A 22,245-nucleotide genomic window follows, 5' to 3' on the forward strand; every position below is an offset into this window, starting at 1 on the left:
AAATATCATGACTGTTTTTTGTGTATTAATATCTATTTTGTAAATTCATAATTTTACTCCTAATTATCGAATTGCATCTCTATTTGATATTTTTAGAAGTATGAAATAGTTAAGTTATTTTATCTTTTTCATTAGATCATAAACCGGCCCGGTTTATGCATAAAAAAAAGTAGATAGTGAAGGAACAGTGGATGCAGACTAGTGTGTGTGGTGACCATGACTTGTACTTGTAAACACAACTTTTGGCGGTAAAAGTGTGTGTCTGTGAAGGAGGTTGGTTGACTAACCCTCTTCCGGTGAGTGAAATGGATATAAAACTGTAAATACCAAGGATACGTGAGCCTCGTTAGTTTCAGTACCTTATCCTAAGCTGACATTAAACAGTATTGACACTGTATTGAAGTGGAAATTATGTGTAAGATGTAGGATAAGTAAGAACAACGTATGTTGATCCACACAAGACGGCTCCTGACAGCTACATTGATGAGGGTGTTCTCTCCAGCTCTAGTCTGTTGCATCTTCCAGTTAAGAGATCTCAGGGTGTAGGAATTGGTGAAGGAGAGAAGACCCATATCAAGACATGGCATCACAGCCTGTGCCGTATATTAAATATGTAAAAAAAAAAAAAAAAACGATATTACACAAAATTATCACATAAAGATATATCAAGCACTCAGAAGCTGGATCTTCTTAAAGCCCTGTGTTCTTATGTTCACTGATGGAATATAAGGAAAACAAGGGAATACAAGCAGGCCTTAGCCTGCTTATATTCCCTTGTAGGTAAATATTAAGAGGCGGTATTTGGATCTATTTTACCTTTCCCCATCTGAAAACCCTGCTTTTCCATCAGGTCCCCAACATTGTATGGGGGTAGGAGGAAAAGAAGAGGAAATAGAGCCATGCGAGTTATAATATTCACCCCCTTTTAAAACTGTGATCTATACAATGAAGAAATCAGCTGTGAAACTGAAGAACTTTGGTATAAGTCTATTGTAATTTAACCCTCAGATGAAGATGCTGCATGATTACAATATTATCCTTTATATCTTATGCCATTCCTTACCTACACCTGAAGAACTCAATACACAATCATCTGCATCATTTCCTTGTCTGATCTTTGAAAGAGATTTTTAGTATTAGAGGTACAAGTGTATGGAATGCATTGCCTCATTTTAATGTGAGAGAAAGAAATAAATAGTAGTAATAGTGGATGTTAGCTTACAGAAAGATATTGGGATTGCAATGAGCATATCAACCTGTACAGAACGTGTGGCTTTAAAAAAATATGGTGAAGCTGCATTTTCATATACCTACTTTATTTTTCAGTAAGTCCATTCATCCAGTATATATACCTACTATTCAAAATTACCAGTACTGTGCCCATCTATAGGGATTGCAGTGAACAACATATTAACCTTTACAAAACTTGTGGTAGGAAAAGAAATGGTGAAGCTGCATTTTCATATACCTACTTCATTTTTCAGTAAGTCCATTCATCCAGTATACCTGCTATTTAGAATCACCAACACCATGCTCTTCCTCAGAGAACACTCGTGAAGATGGAGTTTGGAGGCAGAAGAGCACTCCGGAGGAAGCGCCTTGAGATTGAAGCTTCCTATCCATGTGGGCTCCAGTTTTATGCCACACCTCCCACAGGAAATGTTTCCCTCGTTGAATTTGATGAAATGGCCTTTGAAAGACTTAAAAGTAAGTATTTAAAGGAAGGGGGTTGTAAGTGTCCATTCACATTATATATGTTGACTTGTGACAGATTATTGAATTGTGTCAGAATGATAATATTAGTAATCTTGCCATATTGAAGAAAATTGTACTTGTTCCTGCCATTTGTATACTATGTGGGTCCTGTACCTATATGAAATATCAATTGCTGCACTTTGATGTATCAGTCAGCCTCTCTGTTATTCTATAGATGTGTTTCATATCTTATCTTCTTTATCCTCTCCTCATCTCTCAACTCCCTTCCTCTTAGAGCATTTGAAGAGTATACAGATTTACTTGTATCATACAGTTTATCAGAGAATTCACAGAGTTTGTAGTCCAATTCATTATTATCTTTCTTCTCCAGTTCTGAGAGCTGTAGAACGTTTGAATCTCAGCGGCCATGTAAAGAACTCAGAGGAATGGATTGCCAAACTCTATGAAGAATTTGCAAAGAACAAGTTTTTCATCATCCTGGCTGTGAGTTGCATGAGGCACACCAGTCATGCATACAGTTACTCAACATTGAAGAATGCATGTTTGCAAGAGACAAACATTAATATTTGTATGAACAGTTTCTCACATAGTTGTTTTATGGTTGTAGCAGGACAGAGGGTTTTACATTTTATGTCACATTGTGTTGGGCAAAGTGTTAAATGATAATTTTTAACTGTCTTTAGCTGGGAAACATGCAGGTGGTACATGAATGCCAATTTGTTTTCAGAGATAAAAATGAGAAACTGATATATATTCCTATCATCACTATAATTATAGATGAGATTAATACAGTAAAATCCCTCTTATCCGGCATCAACGGGACTGCCGACATGCCAGATATTTGAATAGAAGTGAAATTATGTCCACAATCACCACCTACACTCACGCATCTTACCATAACAAAGATCAGCTGTTTTTAATCAGCAGCAGCTGATCTGATAAGCTGCTTAAATGTAAGCACAACACGCTCCCTCTTTTCTACAACTTTAGGCATGATGAAGGCGTCAGGCAATAAACAGTGCACACGCAGGACTGAGTCACTGAGTAAACACAGTGCAGTGGGCTGCGGGTGGCGCGAAGCAGTGCGCTCTGGTGGCGAGGGGACAAAGTATGACTCGCGCGGGAATTTTAATCAATTTTATGAGTACACATTGATTTTTTATTGATTTTAAGGCTCGGGGAAAAATGTGCCGAATACTTGAAGCTGCCGGATACTCAAATGCTGGATAAGAGGGATTTTACTGTACTCTATAAAAGATTTTAATGGAGTCCAGATGAAATATAAAGCAGAAAATTGGTAGATTCAGGATATATATTCTCAATGTGGAGGCAAGTGAATATAATCTCCATTTATACATAAAGCCATAGAATGTTAATGTTAAGCTGCCCCCATTAGCCTGACTTTATTAATAAGTAAACATAAGAACATAAGAAATAAGGGAAGCTGCAAGAAGACATCAGGCCTACACATGGCAGTCCCTGTGTGAAATATACCTACCTATTTCCACCTATCATCACCATCCATAAATCTGTCTAATCTCTTAAAGCTCCCTAATGACTCAGCAGTAATAACTTGATTACTGAGTCCATTCCATTCATCTAAAAGGTGAAGTTTGATTTTTTCTGCATATCCTTATATGGAAGCCTAATAGAGAATTGTCCTTGTTATTACTGACAGGAAAAGAATACCAAAAGTAAAACTGATGAAGTTCAGAAGGCACGAAGACAGGACCACGTGTCGCATTTTATCCTGCGGCTGGCCTACTGTCGCACAGAGGAGCTGCGGCGCTGGTTTATCGCCCATGAGACAGACCTGTTCAAGGCACGCTTCCTCCAGGCCTCCAGGAACGGCTCAGACATCAGGAACTTCTTGATCACCAACAATCTCCATTACACATCTGTAAGTATTCAGTATGCCATTTCTCAGAGTGTAAATAGTGTGGAGTGTCATGATAAGTGGTTGGTTTTATTGTTATATTTGTTGGGATATTTTATTAATAAGAGTTGAGAAGTTAATGTATACCAAATATTATGAAAGTTCTTTTGTATTTAGGCTTTATAAAATGCCTGCATGATATTCCTCCAACTTTAGATAATCCTTTTGGCAATTTTTTATCTTTAGGGAGTTGCACCTTAGTGGGACTTTTATTTATCTATTATTTTTATTGTATTTATGTATTATTATTTATTTTTATTTATTTATTTATTTATTTATTTATTTATTTATTTTATTTATTAATTTTATTTATTTATTTATTTTTTTATCATTTTATTTATTTATTTTTCTTTTTTTATTTATTTATTTATTTATTTTATTGTCCATGGCCACTACTCCTGCATGAAAATAAAAAGATGTGACTGCTAATGTTGTGTTGGCCATCAGATAACAGCCGAGGAGAAGCAGAGTGAGCGGGAGAACTTGGTGGCCAGCAGCATGAACATCAGTGGAGACACCATGGAAGGAATGACATTCTATAAGGTTAGTGCAAGTTACAGTGTTGTGTTGTAGTTATGAAGTTTTAATTTTAATCGACATGATCCAGCAGGACCATAATATGCCAGATCATCAGCATTCAGTATGACTCTGAAATGATGCAAAGTGAGGTGCTTTTCAAATTTTCCCCTTCTTTTGCTGTTTTCCCAGAGTCAGGGGTTGGCGCCATGTATGAGTCTTTTCCAGTTATTTCTGTCCTTTGCATCTTCCTCTGACTCCCATCCTTTACAGTTCTACCACAATTCCATCCCTCCATCTCACTCTCTGTGTTCCCCTCAGTCATCCTCTCTCAAAATTTTTTTTATCAGATTTGTCAATTACTTTAAATGTTAGATAATTTTTCTTTTAATAAATGCCACTCCACCAGCTTCAAAGTTGTTTTAAAAAATGCATTATGCACAAAAGGGTGGTGGGTGTAGACGACTCATCTGTTTTTCTTAGGGACAGGCTTTAGGATGTCTCTGTAATGCTAAATGTTCATGACGATCAAGACCCTTTAGGATGTTTATGCTAAATTAACTTAAGAAAATGAAAGAAGCTACAAGAAACCATTCAGCCTACACATCACATTCCCTGTATGTTTTATTACTACATGTTCCTTTGTGTTGGTTCAGGTCCCATTCCTCGACACACTGGAGCTGGTGAGGCAGAGGAAGGTGTTCCTGAAGCAAGGGTATGCGTATGTCCCAGAGACTGACCTGGCCAGTCTCGTCACCAGTTCCTTCAGGAGCAAGCTGTCCCATGATATGGCTGTGGGTGAACACTTTCTTTTGACTGTCATTCATTTAACACCACAGAGAATTTCTGTAGTGTAAAGTAACTCAGAGGAGTTATTGTTTCCTCTTTAGCTTCATAATTTAGGCAAGAAATTACCATTAGTTCATGAAGTAATCCGTTCTTCCCTGAGATCAAGGAACACATGCTTTTCATTAATTGCCAACCACTCTGAGCCATTTCTTGCTGTACAGCCACCTTCAATCATTGTATTGAATAGAAACTGCCAAATATATTCTTTAATTTCCCTTTTTTTTCTTTCTTGCTGATGCTAATAAAGATTTAATTGCTTTTAGTGTTGTGAACTGCTGGATATCACAGTGAAAGAGTGCATAACATAGCAACTTTATTTATCATTTATTCTCTTAAAGAGAGTGAATGTGTGTATTCTCATGATCTATCTGCTTATTGTGATTTTTTTTTGTTCAGTGTAATTTTCACTTTGTTGAAGTAATTGTAAGAGTGTCATCCTCAAAATATTCTGTTGTGTGGTGTATATTTGAGTGGACTTTTTTATTCCTATATCTTGTGCTCAGTTAGATTCCTTGGCTCTTGAAGAAATTATTTATACACACAGTAAAGGGTGGATAAAGGGCAAAGGTTTCACATGATTGTATACAGGAAAAGTATTAGCAATATGAAGCTTAGACGTGTGAGCTTTAGAAAAATCCAAGCATGCCATTAACTCACATAACATTTCCTCCACCAGACCACATACAGAGCGCTGCCTGAGCTGGACAGTGACGAGCGACTGGTGAGGCTCCTGCACAACTTTGACAAGCGTTACACTGGCAAGGACTACTCCTCCAAGAAGCCCGAGGACATGTGCCGCATCACCCCAGACATGATCGACAACCTGGCCAACAAGTCCTTCCCGCCGTGCATGCGTCACCTGAACGACACACTGCGCACCACCCACCACCTCAAGTACAATGGCCGCCTCGTATATGGTCTGTTCCTCAAGGCTGCCGGCCTCAACCTGGAGGACGCTCTCTTCTTCTGGAGGTCACACTTTCTTCAGAACATGGATGTTGACACAGTAAGAAGTTGTCCCTTCCTGCTTCTCATTCCCTCCTTCTTGTGACTTGAGTTCTTTCAAGAGGGAGGTTTCTAGACACTTATCCTCCAGTTTTGGATGATACTTTTTGGCCTTTCTTTAGGGACTGGCATATATATATATATATATATATATATATATATATATATATATATATATATATATATATATATATATATATATATATATATATATATATATATATATATATATATATATATATATATATATATATATATATATATATATCTCTCTCTCTCTCTCTCTCTCTCTCTCTCTCTCTCTCTCTCTCTCTCTCTCTCTCTCTCTCTCTCTCTCTCTCTCTCTCTCTCTCTCTCTCTCTCTCTCTCTCTCTCTCTCTCTCTCTCTCTCTCTCTCTCTCTCTCTCTCTCTCTCTCTCTCTCTCTCTCTCTCTCTCTCTCTCTCAGTGCCCCTCTTATATTAAAGAAAAAAAATTGCATGGCATGTTAGTGAGAATGCCTTGAATATGTTAGTGAGAGTGCCTTGATTATCAAAGTGAATATAGAATTCTTAGGGCTAGGTAGGTACATGAGACTGTCCATTTCCACCAGGGGCCAAGGGGACTAAGAGTGTGAATGTGGGTACAAGTGTGTGGCATTTTGTCTGACCCACCCTGTGTTGGGATTGGCAGCTTGGTATATTAATAGATAGATAGGTAGGTACTGCCATATATACTTGTCAGGGTTATAAGAAATCACTGCCTCTTTCAAGCCACCGTGAATCAAGTTTGAACTCACAGGCTGTTGACTGTGAGCCAAGCGCTGTATTGCAGAGCTACCTATCCCAGGCACTTGCATCATGTTGATTCATGTTGTGTATGACTGCATATCTTTTATTGATAACTCACTTTCTTCATAGTTTGAGAAGTGATATTTGAGTTGAGCACTATCATAGAGCTACCTGCCTGCAATAGGTACATCATGTTGATCTATAATGTGTACATATACCTACCTATCTTTTAGTGATGGCTCCCTTTCTTCACAGTTTGATAAGCGGTATTCTTACGGCATTCGGTACAACTATGGTAAGGAGGGCAAGAAGACTGATTTCTCCCCCTATGGTTGCCTAAAGATCATCATGAGCAACGTTGCACCTGGTGATTCCCACGGTTGTCCCTTCAAGCACACTGATGCCATCATTCTGCGGCAGCGTCTGGCAGCCTACAAAGTGTCTAATCAAAGTGAGGAGGGAGGAAATGCAGCATAATGATTGTAGTGTAGAAACAATAGAGTCTCAGAAATATCTCTAGGTTTTTACTATAAATACAAGTAGATGAGTACTATTGGGAAAGCTCTAACCTAATATAAGAAAATGCATGAAAGAAAATGTTGAATTAGTAAATTATTTTGACAGCATAAAAAACTGTCAATCCTCAGGTCAGAAGAACTCTGACATACACACAGTTTTGCTTTTTCATCACTGTGGCTTACACCAGGTTAAAGTTTTCTCAATAGTACATGTAGAAATTAATACACAGAGAGAGAGAGAGAGAGAGAGAGAGAGAGATTCTTTAGGTCACACACAGCTGTAATAGAGGAAAAGATGATGAATATCTGTATTGTGTGCATTCAAGTTGAGGTTTTTAATTAGTCAACTCTATCTCAGACTCTTTTGTTTTTGACTCCCAATACATAACAAAACAAAATGAAAATGTACTAATATCATGAAGTGTTTATTTTTTATTTTATTTATTTATTTATTTATTTATTTATTTATTTATTTTTTTTTTTTTTTATGTAGGAGGGACACTGACCAAGGACAACAAAAAATCCGATAAAAAAAAAAATGCCCACTGAAATGCCAGTCCCATAAAAAGGGTCTAAAGCGGTAGTCAAAAATTGAAGGATAAGTGTCTTGAAACCTCCCTCTTTAAGGAATTCAAGTCATAGGAAGGTAGAAATACAGAAGCAGGCAGGGAGTTCCAGAGTTTACCAGAGAAAGGGATGAATGATTGAGAATACTGGTTAACTCTTGCATTAAAGAGGTGGACAGAATAGGGGTGAGAGAAAGAAGAAAGTCTTGTGCAGCGAGGCTGTGGGAGGAGGGGAGGCATGCAGTTAGCAAGATCAGAAGAGCAGTTAGCATGAAAATAGTGGTAGAAGACAGCTTGAGATGCAACATTGCGGCGATGAGAGAGAGGCTGAAGACAGTCAGTTAGAGGAGAGGAGTTGATGAGACGAAAAGCTTTTAATTCCACCCTGTCTAGAAGAGCAGTATGAGTGGAAACCCCTCAGACATGTGAAGCATACTCTATACATGGACGGATAAAGCCCTTGTACAGAGTTAGCAGCTGGGGGGGGAGGGTGAGAAAAACTGGCGGAGACATCTCAGAATGCCTAACTTTATAGAAGCTGTTTTAGTTAGAGATGAGATGTGAAGTTTCCAGTTCAGATTATAAGTAAAGGACAGACCGAGGATGTTCAGTGTAGAAGAGGGGGACAGTTGAGTGTCATTGAAGAAGAGGTGATAGTTGTCTGGAAGGTTGTGTCGAGTTGATAGATGGAGGAATTGAGTTTTTGAGGCATTGAACAATACAAAGTTTGTTCTGCCCCAATCAGAAATTTTAGAAAGATCAGAAGTCAAGTTTTCTGTGGCTTCCCTGTGTGAAATGTTTACTTCCTGAAGGGTTGGACGTCTATGAAATGACGTGGAAAAGTGCAGGGTGGTATCGTCAGCATAGGAGTGGATAGGACAAGAAGTTTGGTTTAGAAGATAATTAATGAATAAGAAGAGAGTGGGTGACAGGACAGAACCCTGAGGAACACCACTGTTAATAGATTTAGGAGAAGAACAGTGACTGTCTACCACAGCAGCAATAGAACAGTCAGAAAAGAAACTTGAGATGAAGTTACAGAGAGAAGGATAGAAGCCGTAGGAGGGTAGTTTGGAAATCAAAGCTTTGTGCCAGACTCTATCAAAAGCTTTTGTTATGTCCAAGGCAACAGCAAAAGTTTCACCAAAATCTCTAAAAGAGGATGACTAAGACTCAGTAAGGAAAGCCAGATCACCAGTAGAGCAGCCTTGACGGAACCCATACTGGCGATCAGATAGAAGGTTGTGAAGTGATAAATGTTTAAGAATCTTCCTGTTGAGGATAGATTCAAAAACTTTAGATAGGCAGGAAATTAAAGCAATAGGACGGTAGTTTGAGGGATTAGAACGGTCACCCTTTTTAGGAACAGGCTGAATGTAGGCAAACTTCCAGCAAGAAGGAAAGGTAGATGTTGACAGACAGAGCTGAAAGAGTTTGACTAGGCAAGGTGCAAGCACGGAGGCACAGTTTCAGAGAACAATAGGAGGGACCCCATCAGGTCCATAATCCTTCCAAGGGTTTAGGCCAGCAAGGGCATGGAAAACATAATTGCAAAAAATTTTGATAGGTAGCATGAAGTAGTCAGAGGGTGGAGGAGAGGGAGGAACAAGCCCAAAATCGTCCAAGGTAAAATTTTTAGCAAAGGTTTGAGCGAAGAGTTCAGTTTTAGAAATAGATGTGATAGCAGTGGTGCCATCTGGTTGAAATAAAGGAGGGAAAGAAGAAGAAGCAAAGTTATTGGAGATATTTTTGGCTAGATGTCAGAAGTCACAAGGGGAGTTAGATCTTGAAAGGTTTTGACACTTTCTGTTAATGAAGGAGTTTTTGGCTAGTTAGAGAATAGACTTGGCATGGTTCTGGACAGAAATATAAAGTGCATGAGATTCTGGTGATGGAAGGCTTAAGTACCTTTTGTGGGCCACCTCTCTATCATGTATAGCACGAGAACAAGCTGTGTTAAACCAAGGTTTGGAGGGTTTAGGTCGAGAAAAAGAGTGAGGAATGTATGCTTCCATGCCAGATATTATCACCTCTGTTATGCGCTCAGCACGCAAAGACGGGTCTCTGACACTTGTTCAATGTCAGTCAGCATTGACTTTTAGCCTACATATAACCCATTTGCATCATTTCATATTTATCTCTCCTTTGTTCTGCAGCTATTGAAGAAATTATGGAGCTGGTGAACAAGCGGCACTACCAGATAGCATGCCAACGTTACTGGGAGGCCATTCACGGAGTCCCCATCGATGCCGGCATCAACCATCCCAACCAGTTCTTTGAGGAGAGCCATAAGTTCCTGAATGGAGGTGTGCAGCCCAGCCAAGGTAAGAGCATTCATGATAGGTACTGGAACTGAAACCAACCAGCGAATCTTAAGACATTGGTATCAAAGTATCTCTTTTGTCATTTCGTTTGCCATTTCCTGCGCCATTGGTTGATTGGGTCATGTCCATCCATTGACTCTGCTGGGTGAATGACTGAGTGGCAGAGTTTGCCTGTTGACTGTGATGCCTGTCAGCTGCACCCACTCATCTGGATGGCCTTCAAATGTTGATACCTTTATGATTTTCAGATGTGTGAGTTATTTTGGGGTCTTTTTGCCTCCAGTTGCTGCAGTACTAATAAAAAAGTGCTTGTTTGGGGGAAACTGTGTAGAGCATTGAGGATTTCAATTAATAAATAGATGGGTAATATAATGCATGCTTTCTTGTATAACCTTCCACTGATCGGAATCTTTGTATTTTCTTATGTGAGAAAATGCATTTTGGAACACACTTGGCTGAGTTACATAAGAGTTGAATTAGTGAATGGATAGTAAAGTGCACATTTTACAATATATCCATCCACTGATTAGAAGACTTTTTGCACTTCCTTACATGAGAGAATGCACTGTGGAACACTCTTACTGAACTGCATAAGGATTGAAATTACTAGATAGATATTAAAATGCATAGCTTACCATATATCCTCCCACTGACTAGAAGAAGTTTTGTATTTCCTTAGATGAGAGAATGTATTTTAAAATATTGCACATCGCTGAGGTGCTTAACCTTTTCATTGTGACATGAAACATTTAACAGTACCAGAAGTAATCTTTATAAGCATCTACAAGAAAGTAAGTTATGAAAAGAATAGATTTCATAATTCCTAGGCAGTTTAAAGATTGGATGTGGCTGTAGAACAAGTAAAGATGTCTCAGAGTGATTAGTAATTAAGGAAAGATGTACCAGATAGCTGTTGGAGGGTTAAGTTTTCTTTCTGTTTAACCAGGAAAGAAGCAGCCGGAGGTGAAGACCACTCCCTCAGTTATGTACTCGTCCCAGGCCTCCACTCAGTCCTCACAGTCATCAGTCACCGACACCAAGACTGTCTTAGAGGAGATTGCCATGTGCTTTGATGACGACATTGAGACAGCCATGTTGGAGTAGTGTATGGAATAATCAGGGAACTCTAGGAGAAAATTGCCTTGAGGATTTTTGCTTTATAGAGTATTTTGTGTATTGATATGATAATTGAACATTATATTTGTATGCTTTGATACATAAATTATATACTAACTGATTTAAGAGTATTGCTAACACCTGTATAGTTTGACACATTACTGCTACTTGCATTAGTCTACTAATCTTCTGTCACTAAAATCAATGCATCTATTATTTTACCTATTGACTGCTAATGGCAATATGGCTCATCATATTTGAGTATATCTCAGTTATGAAGAAGAGCAAAACCAAGACTAAAGCTACTGAAATTATTCCTTTTGTTATTAATGGTCCAAGCTATGCAACTGATCCCCATAAAGTGAGGCAGGAGTACTTTCTCTTCTCCATCAAGGGCCATGAGGATGGGAGAGTGGTGTGAGCGAGCGTGAATGTGAAGGAGTGTGCATTGTCTTGGCTACCCCTCTTTTTGTGGGGGACAGCCTTGATATATGTATGTACATATGTTAATGGTGTCTTTCATGCTCATACTCTACTTTTATCAGGTAGTTTCATTAAGACGATTAGAAGTTGTATTCTGAAATATTTTGTTCTCCCATCTGACCAGAGAAGGGTTTTCCTGAGCAGTCTTCTCACTGATGATACAAACTATTGCTACCATGATGAAAACACTCTTGATAACCCCAATTAACTTCTATTACTGACATGAATCTGTATAAGTACTCATAATGAAAGCAAAAACAAGACTCCATGTACTGAACTATTTTTACTATCTCTGCTGTTAACTAGCTTTTCTTTCACAATTATACTCTAGACTTCTACTGGGCAATTGTACTAAGCTAATCAGAAGTTATAGTATTCTGAAATATGTTGTTCCCTCACCTGGCCAAAGAGATAATTAGTTGGATTTTTCCTGAGTGGTCTTCCCATTGATGATATAAACTCACTATAATGATGAAAGCACCCTTGATAACCTAAATAACTTACACTACTGACATGAATCTGGAAAAATACTGATAATAAAAGCAAAAAAGAGGGTTACATAAACTGAATTGTTTGAACTATTTAATAATTTCTGCTGTTAACTTGGTCTTTGATAATTACATATACCCCAGGTCAGTATTTTGAAATGCTTTGCTCTCATGTATTTTTAAACGCCTCAGAGATGATTGGTCAGGTTCTCATAAATGTTGATTAAAAAAATTTAAACTGAAATCAAAAGAACATACTTGAAAACCCTTATAACTTCCACTACAGCATGTTAAAAGTCTTGAATTTTGAAAGGCTTTGTTCTCTCATAAGATCTATTTTCAAAGGTCAGGTTCTCATGAATATTTTTTTTTCCACTGGTGAAACAAAATTTTTGTTAAACTATCACTGAATCTTTGAAAAACCCTCATAACTCCCACTATGGCCTGTTAAAAGCAATGGAGGTGAGACGCCAAAAGTTTGAGTATATGCTTCCAAATTTCCACCCGACAATTGTATTAAGCAAATCAGAAGCCATATCAGTCAAAGAGTCCTTGTGTGATATTACTTTGAACTGTCCTGTTTGGGAGATTACATCCTTATTTATTTATTTATTTACTTACCTATATTCAAATTTTTACTCTTGTTGCCCTTCGCCAGTGCCCCTTTTTGAATGAGAAAAAAGCTTGTGTTCTGAAATGCTTTGCTCTCTCGCCACGACTAATTTTCAAAGGCCACAGAACTAAGTAGCCGGGCTCTCAAGGCTGTTTTTCCTGTTAGTAATGTAGAAATCTTGTTAATCTATCACTTGAACTGTATAAAAAAAAAAAATAAATAAATAAAAACCGGTGTATCTTAAACTAGAGTATTTGTAAAGTAGTGGAGGGGCGCCGTAAAAGTGTTTCAGAATATGCTCCAAAAGGTAAGGAAAAAGAAAAGGGGAGGGGAGGGGGAGCGGCTTCAAGCTAAATTATTTGACGTCAGTTCCGCGTAAGTACTCTATTATGAAATTCGATAACCCTAATTATTATCTCTTATCACTTACAGTCTACAGCGATATTATTGTAGATAGCGCGAGATAACAACTTCTGACTTTGAGATGAAAAGTTTTAGACATGTGGAATGTATTGTACAAGTATGTTCCTGCTGACATTTCACAAACCAGGGGTGAGATTCATCGCTGTTATGTAGTCTGGCAGAAAAAGAATGAATCGAAGTATTTTAAAAGTCACACCAGAGCATAGATGTGGTACTGTGTGTCTATGGCCCGCAGCAAAACCTTACTCTCATCGCGGCCACAAAAATGATTTGTCGAGTTCTAACGAATGTTTCTCATGTAAATCATGTAGAAATCTGTACAAAAAAAAAAAAAAAAAAAAAAAAGTGCTTAAAACCCTGTGTATCGTCAACTATATAAGCCTTTTTAAAGTAGTGGTGTGGCGCAGTGTTTCAGAATATGATCCGTCTGTCTGACCTTGCTTGCAGTGAAAACACATCCTTTCATATATATTTCTTTCACTAATTCCTCAATTAAAACACATATACATAATCAGACATTGGGCATGTGTAATCTATGAGTTGTAATGAGTTTTAATGACATGTTTCTCGCTTGCAATAACATTATATATATATATATATATATATATATATATATATATATATATATATATATATATATATATATATATATATATATATATATATATATATATATATATATATATATATATATATATATCAATAATCTCTCAGCTGAAGGATGAACTATAATAAGAAATTTGGTATACATATAACTTGTGAGTTGATATGAGTTATATGAGGATGTCTATTTGTGATTTCCTCACTTTTATTGACATGCTCTTAATTCCCCAGCTGAAGAACATAATATAATCAGATATTAGGTTATTATTCAGTTGTAATGTCCTTTAAAAAAGTAGTTACGGGTGTTTTCTTGCTTGTATTGACATACTATTTATTAACAATTCCTCAACTGAAGTATTTTTATACGTAATTGGACATTAATTAGTATATAAAAATAAATGGTGAGTTGAATTGTCCTATGAGGTTATTTATTCGTGTTTCTTCTTATGTATTGATAGGCAGCCGATTGGTGATTCTTCAATCGAAGCATTTTCTGCGCAACCAAACATATAAATATAAGTAGTTAAACAAGCAATGGCCAGTAAAGTTTTTCAGTGTTTTTTCTCTCTTAACAGAATACCTGCTATTTGTTCGCAAAACCATCAATAATCTCCTCATTAAAGCATATATGTCAAGTATAAAACTAATTAGTTGTTATAATGAATAATTTAAATATGTCAATGAGATGGTGACGGACGTGCAATGACAGGCTGGTAATAACTCATCAATGGAAACATACACATAATCAGGCATCAATAATCCCTTAATTAAAGCATCAGGTATTGGTATAAAGCTAATTTGTCAACTGAAATAAGTTGCGTGAATATCTGGAAGACGAATACTGAAATGTTTCCCTCTACCAAATATCATTTTCAAATAACACCCAAACTAGATCCCGCACATTGGCATACACGTAATCAGACATCAATAATCCTTTAATTAAAGCATCAGGCACTGGTATAAAGCTAATTCGTGAAATGAAAGAAGTTACGTGAATATCTGAATAATACGGCGACTGAATGTTTTCCCCCTAGCAAACAACAACTTCAAATAACACTCAGGCCATACCACACACATAAACAATAATTTAATACAAGTGTGAGGGAGTTATGAGGAGTTAATAAGGAGGTGACTAGGTAGCGTGGCGGAGGCGAGGGGTAGGAGGATTGGCAGAAACATGTATCACTCCGCCGCCAGGACTCAATATGGCGGAGGCAGTCATAGGGGAGGGAGGGAGTTAAAGCCAGTCCGTGACGCAGTGCTAATATACAGGCTATGACGTGAGCACCCGAGCCCAGAGTGGCGGAGGATGGTGATATAAAGCGGTGAAGTGAACTGGTGGCTAAATAGTGAGTGTGGTGAGAGGTGAGAGCAGAAAGAGAGAGAGAGAGAGGGAGTTTAAAGGGCTATTGGTGTCTGTCTGTCTGTCTCTCTCGGTGAGTGTGGATTCTAAGTGTCAGAATCAGGTGACGGCTGGATGACCTCCCATACAACAAGCAGGTAGCAGCAGCAGCAGCAGCAGCCATGGCCTTCAACGACTCGGTAAGTACAAGCAACTGTTTCTTTGGGTATGGACGGGTATGGGTTTGTTAGGGTGAATGGAATTTATATCACGTATATGTATCATGGCATTTTATGGGTGTGGAATGGGTGTCACCGGTAACATTAACTGTTTCTTGGGGTATGGGTGGGTATGGGCTTGTATGGGTTATTTTTTATTTTATTTATTTATTTATTTATTTATTTATCTATTTTGGTGAATGGGGCGAATTAAGGATGAATTAAATCTACCATGGTTTATTTTAAGGGGTGGAGTGGGTGTGGGATTACCGAGTTTGTTTGTTTGTGCCTTAATTTGGGTTTGGGTTTAGTGTGGGTTGCTATGGGTTACCTGGATTTATTTATCTATTTTACTGTTTTAAAGAATGAAATCTTTACTCCTGGCTTTCGGGTTGGAGTGGGCGTGGTTTAACTGAAATCCTGCCCTTGTCTTAATCTGGGTATAGGTTTGCTTTGGGTTTGTAAGGACGAATAGAACCCCTCTCATGAATTTTTACTTGTGGGCGTGGATGTAGGTGCTGTGGGTTCAGTAGGTTTGGGTTTTTCTCATGGGACGAGGGAAGGGGACAGGAACCCGTGTTATCATTTTACCTGCCAGATCGATACCGTTATGGGGCTTAATCAACGGCCCGTGTCCTCGTGTCCCCGTGTCCTGTGTGGGGTCACGACGTTCTTGCCTGTTCCACTCATGCAGGGCGGTGAGGCGGGAGTGTGTGGCGTGGGGAGGCTGTGGTGCTGAGGGTGGTGGTAGTGGCTGGCTGAGGGGGGCGGGAATGCGCGAGTGAGGGAGTGAGGCAGTGAGAGTGAGAGGCAGGAGTTATGAGACTATGGGGGGGGGGTTACTAATTGGCGGGGAGTGAGTGTTGACGTTGTGTTGAGTGAGTCGTGAGTCTGTGGGGAGATAATATGAATAAGATGATATATACTGTATTTTCACGCCAGGGAACCACCGTATTGTCTTCCCCAGCCGGTGTAGTAGTGGTGTAGTGGCAGTGGTGGTGGTGAAGGCCGTCACGGTAGTAAACACTGCTGCCAGGCCGCCTCACTGCTGCAGGGCGTAGCTAAACACACTGGTAAAGACAACTGTTGTGTTTGGGTTGTAATCCGTGGCTGTCATTATTGCTGTACTGAGTCATCCAGTTGATATGTAGGAACCGTATGTACGTAGGTACGTATGTACTCGGTGTTTACCTGGGTTTTGGTTAAAATGCTCAAGTGATGCATTTCTCCTGAAGAAAATAGATGTCGTTGAGAAAAAAAACATCTATCTATCTATATATCTATCTATCTATGTATCTATCTATCTATCTATATTATATATATATATATATATATATATATATATATATATATATATATATATATATATATATATATATATATATCAGACACACTAGTAAAGACAACTATTGTATTTGGGTCTCAGGACCTTTTCAACAGGGGCGACTTGGTCGCGCGACTCGGCATCACCAAATCGCTGATGCACGCGATCAAAACGCGCCACCAGGTTGCGTCAGCGAGTCGTCCCCGTGAAAAGGCTTGCAACTGAGAAGTGCTGCTGCAGCTTGCAGACTTTCTCAGCCTGGATTAGTTGCATCATGAACTCTGATGAGGAAGCTGTATCTATTCTACTTCTTGGGAATTAACATAATATGATCAATTTAAAAGACGCATACCTGCGTGATTTTATCAAGTTTACTAAAATCCATGGTCTGTCAATCCTGGTAGAATCCATAGCTTCGAAGGTACACTCAGGTACAAAATAAATGTGGCAGTGTTCATACCACGCCTACCCTCATGATAATATATTGCTGTACTTATTGTGTCTAGTATCCCAGATCGCTGGTCGCTCTTCAACCTCAACAATAACTCTTTCAGTTTCCAGTGTTATATCCTGCTAAACAATTGACAATCTGCCTCTGGGATTAAACAAACAAATAAATAAATAAATAAATAAATAAATGAATAATAACTTGCGCGTTTGAGAGCGTTTGAGTTACACGCCACCTAACGCCGCGATCACCTGTCGGGACAGGCATACCCTCAAATGATAACGCTAGTATTTTTTTCGATATTAACCAAAATATATTTGCAGTGATGGTGGTATGCACATGTCCCGTGTTTACATAGTTGTTATGTGACAGTGAAGTGCACAGCTGTGTGGCGCATGGTACATTAATGATGTATCACTGGCAAGGTTAACACAATGTGGTTCTTTAAATTCTAAAAAAAAAAAAAAAAAAAAAAAAAATTATTTATTTATTTATTTATTTATTATTATTTTTTTTTTATCAAAATGTTTTACTAGTAAATGAAAACCAGAAGGGAATTGCGCATGAAAGGGAAAGTATGATCTGTGTTGTGTTAGTTGGAATCCTAATGCATACTTTGTTAAATTTGCCACACACACACAGTACCTGTTCCTTTAATTTCTATAATGATATAAGGGATTTATTGCCTTTTATCAAATTTTCACGGATTAATGAAAACAAAAACAGAATCATGCACAAAAGTGAAAGTATGATCTGTTTTGTGCTACCTGGAATCCAAATATGTACTTCATTAGATTTATCATATGCACATATTCCGTGAATGTTGGTGAAAATGCTAAGGATTTATTGCCCTTTTTACTATATTTTCACTAGTCCATGTAGGCAAAATGGGAATCATGCATTAATGTGAAACAGATTTATTTTTTGTTAGATGGAATCCTGATTCTTCATTAAATTCACCTTATGTTTTTCAGTTCTTCTCAGTTAGCTATTACTTATATTATTTGACTTTCTATAGTGAGCTGCATTAGCTATGTATATTTTGGTGTCAGAGAGATGTGTAATATTTTGAGCATGGTGCAGGTTCAAGTTGTTGTCGGGAAGATGCCTTCGCTCAACAGTACTTTCCTGATTATCTCCAGTATTGTTCTTGTCATCTCCTCTTCTCTTCTCTTCCAGGATTGCCATAATATTTGTTCAGTGCTTTCCTGATGTCATCTTCATCATAGTTCTCTTCTCTTTTCTTCCGAAATCAATATAATAATTGTTTAGTTCTTGATGTGTGTCACCAATATCGGACCCATAAAGCCTAAGAAATTTAACATGGTGTGTGCGGGTTACAATACCATGTACCACTGTTAAGTTACCTATTTCTGACAGTTGTGTATTTTTGTTTCCACAGCCCTCACAGTCTCAGGTGAGTGATTCATTTTATGGTGCACTCACGCTTGAGAATGTCACTGGTTAATATTTAGAAACGAGACCTTTTAGTGATCTGACAGCAGCCTTGTGTGCATGCTGAGTGGCCACGTCTCGTGCGTCACAGTCCTTTTTTTTTTTTTTTTTTCCCAGCACGTTTCCCGCTCTATATAAACACACCAATGACAGCAGCTGAGTGTTTAATGTCACAGCACATCACTGATTTACCAGTAAGTACACACACACACACAAGCACATACTGTATATATAGGTTCTGCTAGTGATAAAATTGATGTTCATTGTTATGTTCTCATCAGGTGGAGTTGATGGTGTAATGTTCTATGGAACACAGTGTGACGAACTAGGGTGATGGTTTTCCTAGTGTGAAGATCTCGGATATACTTTTCCTAGTGTGACTTGTCCCTTAATTTTTCTAGTGTGACCCATTCAGGTTTTCCATATGCATTGTGATGAACGAGTAGAATTTTAATAGTGTCGACCTCAGGTGCATATCTTTCTTAGGGATACAATATTATCTGCTGCTTGAGTTATCTGTATTATGTTGGCATTGATATTTAAAGCTGCCTGGTGTGAGTAATGTGACTTTTGTGTTTTTAGTTTGAAGAATGCAAGAGGAATGTGTTTTGTGTACGCAATGTAGAACCACAATGGTGGTGGTGGTGGTGTGTTGGTGAACTGTTGACAGGATACCTACCTACTCTCACCTGCTGCCAGTGAAGTAGCATGCTTGTCACAACTGAGAGGTCCTGGGTTCAAATTCCTGATCTGGATTAGACAGTTTGGGCTTGCCTCCTTTCACAGTGGCCTTGCAGAAAGTAGGGAAATGAGTTACCTCCTCTCATGTTTATAAACATATTCTTCCTTCCTCATTCATTCTTTCTTCCTTCTTCATCTCTTGCATTCTTGTCTCATACCCATCCTTCCTTCATGTTTCATCTCTTGGTATGTCTTGGGTTACAATGGAGCAGTGACCTTGCATGGTGGCCACTCTGTCCAACACTGTCCATATGCCATGAGCAAGTCTGGTGTGGCATATGTATTGTGAAGCATCAGCATCAACATGGCAGTTTCTAGTTTCCATCACTTACTGCCAAACATTGTTGGTGCACAATGCAGTGATGCATTGTGGTGTACAGTGATGCATTGTACAGAGTGGCATGGTGCTGTCATTCAGTGTGAAGGGCATACAAGGCTGAAGATTGTTTGTGAGTGTATAAGAATAGATGTGTATACCGGTAATTCTCTGGAACATTCAGAAACACTTCTTTGCTGCACCTCATACTTTCAAAAAGCTCTTGTTGAAGTTACATGTTTTTTAAAGGTGAATTTGTGGTTGTGGATACAGATAAACTGGACTTACATTATTAACAAACAGGAGAACTACTCTTGAGAACCAAGCTAACCATCTCTGTGGCCTTTGAAAATAGCTGTGGTGAGAGGGTAAAGCATTTCTGAATATGTACTCAGTGACATGCAAGTGTGTGGTGGTTGACAAGGCAGTATCTCTTCTGTGTGTGTGTGTGTGTGTGTGTGTGTGTGTGTGTGTGTGTGTGTGTGTATGCTTGTGATGTGTTGTATCCTTGCTGTCTCTGCTGCTGCTGCTGTTGCTGCTGCATTACAATGGGCCATGAATGTGATATCCCTGCAAATGAAGACTCCTTTGTTTCATCCCTTGCAGTGGTGGTGAATGCCTCCTTGACCCTCCCCTCGAAAGTCTTAAGAATGCAATGTGTTTATATTAGTGACGTGCATGAAACGATACTTTTCTGAATATAAATAAGATGCAGGTGGGGTTGTTGTATATTGCACCTTAGTTTGGTTTGTTTACTGTAGCAGTGGTGGTGAATGCCTCCTTGACACTTCCCTCTATAGTCTGAAGAATGCAGTGTTTGTGTGTATATGACATGCATGAAATGATACTTTTCTGAATGTAAATAAAATGCATGGAGGATTGGGATGTGTAAATACTGGGGAGTTATTTTATATTGCACCTCAGTTTGGTTTATGACAGTGTTTTACTATATATTTCACTTGTTCTTTTCTTCTGCATTAATTGGTAAGTACTGTGGCAGCACTTGTGTATGTATGTTTACGAATACACATACACATTGTCTAAATGTGCTATTAGGTAAACTTTAATCTGGTATAAGAAATGCATGACAAAAACTGAAAACTGCTTGACTATTTTGACAGCAGAGAAAAGTGTTAATGTTCAGGTAAAAAAGAGAAAAAAAGACTGTTGTATTTTCACCTCTCATGTTAAGAGTTTTCTCAATAGTACATACACTGGAGTGAGTGTGTATATTACCACAATGTAAATATCAACCTAACCAGTGTTTCTTCTTTCCACAGCAGGTAGGTTAACGCACTAGAGCAGGTGGTGGTGGCAGGGTGGGTAAGTGTTGATGCCTCACTGAGTGATGCTGTGTTGATGTTTGTGCCCAGGTTAGCCAGCCCAGCAATGTGACGTGAGCTGGGTGAAGCTTTGTCATTGTATTATTAGCTTGGTGCTGAGTGAGTGACCCAACCCTGTGTGGCAAGGCCTCTTTTTGTTCACTGACTCTTGTTGCTGTCATGTGTGTGTGTGTGTGTGTGTGTGTGTTGTAAAAAGGGCAGGGTTGAAAATATTACTTTTTATGTACTGTATGCAAATGAAATGAAAGGTAATTTGAAAGTACTGCTAGAAGAATAATTATTAGTATACGTAACATCTCTGATTAAAGAACAGTGTTGTAAAAGCCAAGAAATATGAAAGACAATGGAAAAAAAATTGCATTGGATACAACCTTAGAAAACAGTGCCTTGTTTATGATATTCTGAAAACTGTCGTCATCTCTATCCATATTCCTCTTTGTTGTCATATACCAGTGAGGGAAGAGAAGACCAGCATGGTGGGGGAGTAGGAAATCAAGTGACAGGGAGGGAGAGTGGAGAGTGGGAGGGAGTCAGGGAGGAGTCAGTGAGTGGAAAAATTGAAGTGGTTGAGGGAAGGGCACGAGTTGAGTGAGTGGGTGGGTTTTGGGGTGAGTGAGTGAGGGAGTGCATGGTGACAGGTAGTGAGTGAGTGAGTGAGTGAGGGGAGAGAATGCATACCTGAGAGGTGTGGTAGTACAAGTGGGGCTTCACCTGAGTGACTTCTTACCACCACCACTGCTACCACTACCATGGCCTTCTCCTCTAGCCTTCACCACTACCACCACCACCACCACCACCACTGCTTCTGTTCCTTACTCTGTCACTCATTGTCACTGCTACCACCACTTACTACTTCTACTACTACTACTACTACTACTACTACTACTACTACTACTACTACTACTACTACTACTACTACTACCACTACTACCACTACTACTACTACTACTACTACTACTACTACTACTACTACTAGTACTACTACTACTAGTACTACTATACTACTACTGTTGGTATCTTTTGTCATTGTTTTAATTATCATCATCATCTTCTTCTTCTTCCTCTTCTTCTTCTTCTTGACCTTTATCATTAAGCCCAAACCTAATTAAGATGACCTTATGCAGTCTGACTTG

General features: G+C 38.6%; 2 protein-coding genes across 5 annotated transcripts in view; both read left to right on the plus strand.

Annotated features, from left to right (window-relative positions):
- Window positions 1–157: 157 nt before the first annotated feature.
- Window positions 158–11,436, plus strand: LOC135092176 (DNA primase large subunit-like). The gene is made up of 10 exons (XM_063990462.1): window positions 158–296; window positions 1,545–1,707; window positions 2,087–2,199; window positions 3,395–3,616; window positions 4,100–4,195; window positions 4,825–4,962; window positions 5,694–6,023; window positions 7,047–7,242; window positions 10,032–10,199; window positions 11,146–11,436. The coding sequence occupies exons 2-10, from the start codon at window positions 1,560–1,562 to the stop codon at window positions 11,301–11,303; spliced, it is 1,569 nt and encodes a 522-aa protein (XP_063846532.1). The 5' UTR covers window positions 158–296; window positions 1,545–1,559; the 3' UTR covers window positions 11,304–11,436.
- Window positions 11,437–15,121: 3,685 nt separating this feature from the next.
- LOC135092190 (serine/threonine-protein kinase 26-like) overlaps window positions 15,122–22,245 on the plus strand; it is a 100,038-nt gene continuing 92,914 nt past the window's right edge. For 2 of the 4 annotated variants that reach the window (XM_063990527.1, XM_063990537.1), the window contains exons 1-2: window positions 15,122–15,467; window positions 18,660–18,674. In XM_063990527.1, coding sequence (XP_063846597.1) covers window positions 15,450–15,467; window positions 18,660–18,674 — 33 coding nt within the window. In that variant the 5' untranslated portion in view covers window positions 15,122–15,449. The remainder of the gene's footprint in view (window positions 15,468–18,659; window positions 18,675–22,245) is intronic. The other 2 variants (XM_063990541.1, XM_063990550.1) reach the window with 1 other exon arrangement.

Source organism: Scylla paramamosain, chromosome 3 (assembly GCF_035594125.1).
Source record: "Scylla paramamosain isolate STU-SP2022 chromosome 3, ASM3559412v1, whole genome shotgun sequence".
In the NCBI taxonomy this organism is placed as follows: Eukaryota; Metazoa; Arthropoda; class Malacostraca; order Decapoda; family Portunidae; genus Scylla; species Scylla paramamosain.

What these genes read in the sequence shown, in the direction of transcription:
- LOC135092176 (XM_063990462.1), top strand. Translation starts at nt 1,560, where the DNA reads ATGGAGTTTGGAGGCAGAAGAGCACTCCGGAGGAAGCGCCTTGAGATT. An exon ending in GGCCTTTGAAAGACTTAAAA is followed by an intron (nt 1,708 to 2,086) that starts GTAAGTATTTAA and finishes TTTCTTCTCCAG; the next exon opens with TTCTGAGAGCTGTAGAACGT. An exon ending in AGCTGTCCCATGATATGGCT is followed by an intron (nt 4,963 to 5,693) that starts GTGGGTGAACAC and finishes TTCCTCCACCAG; the next exon opens with ACCACATACAGAGCGCTGCC.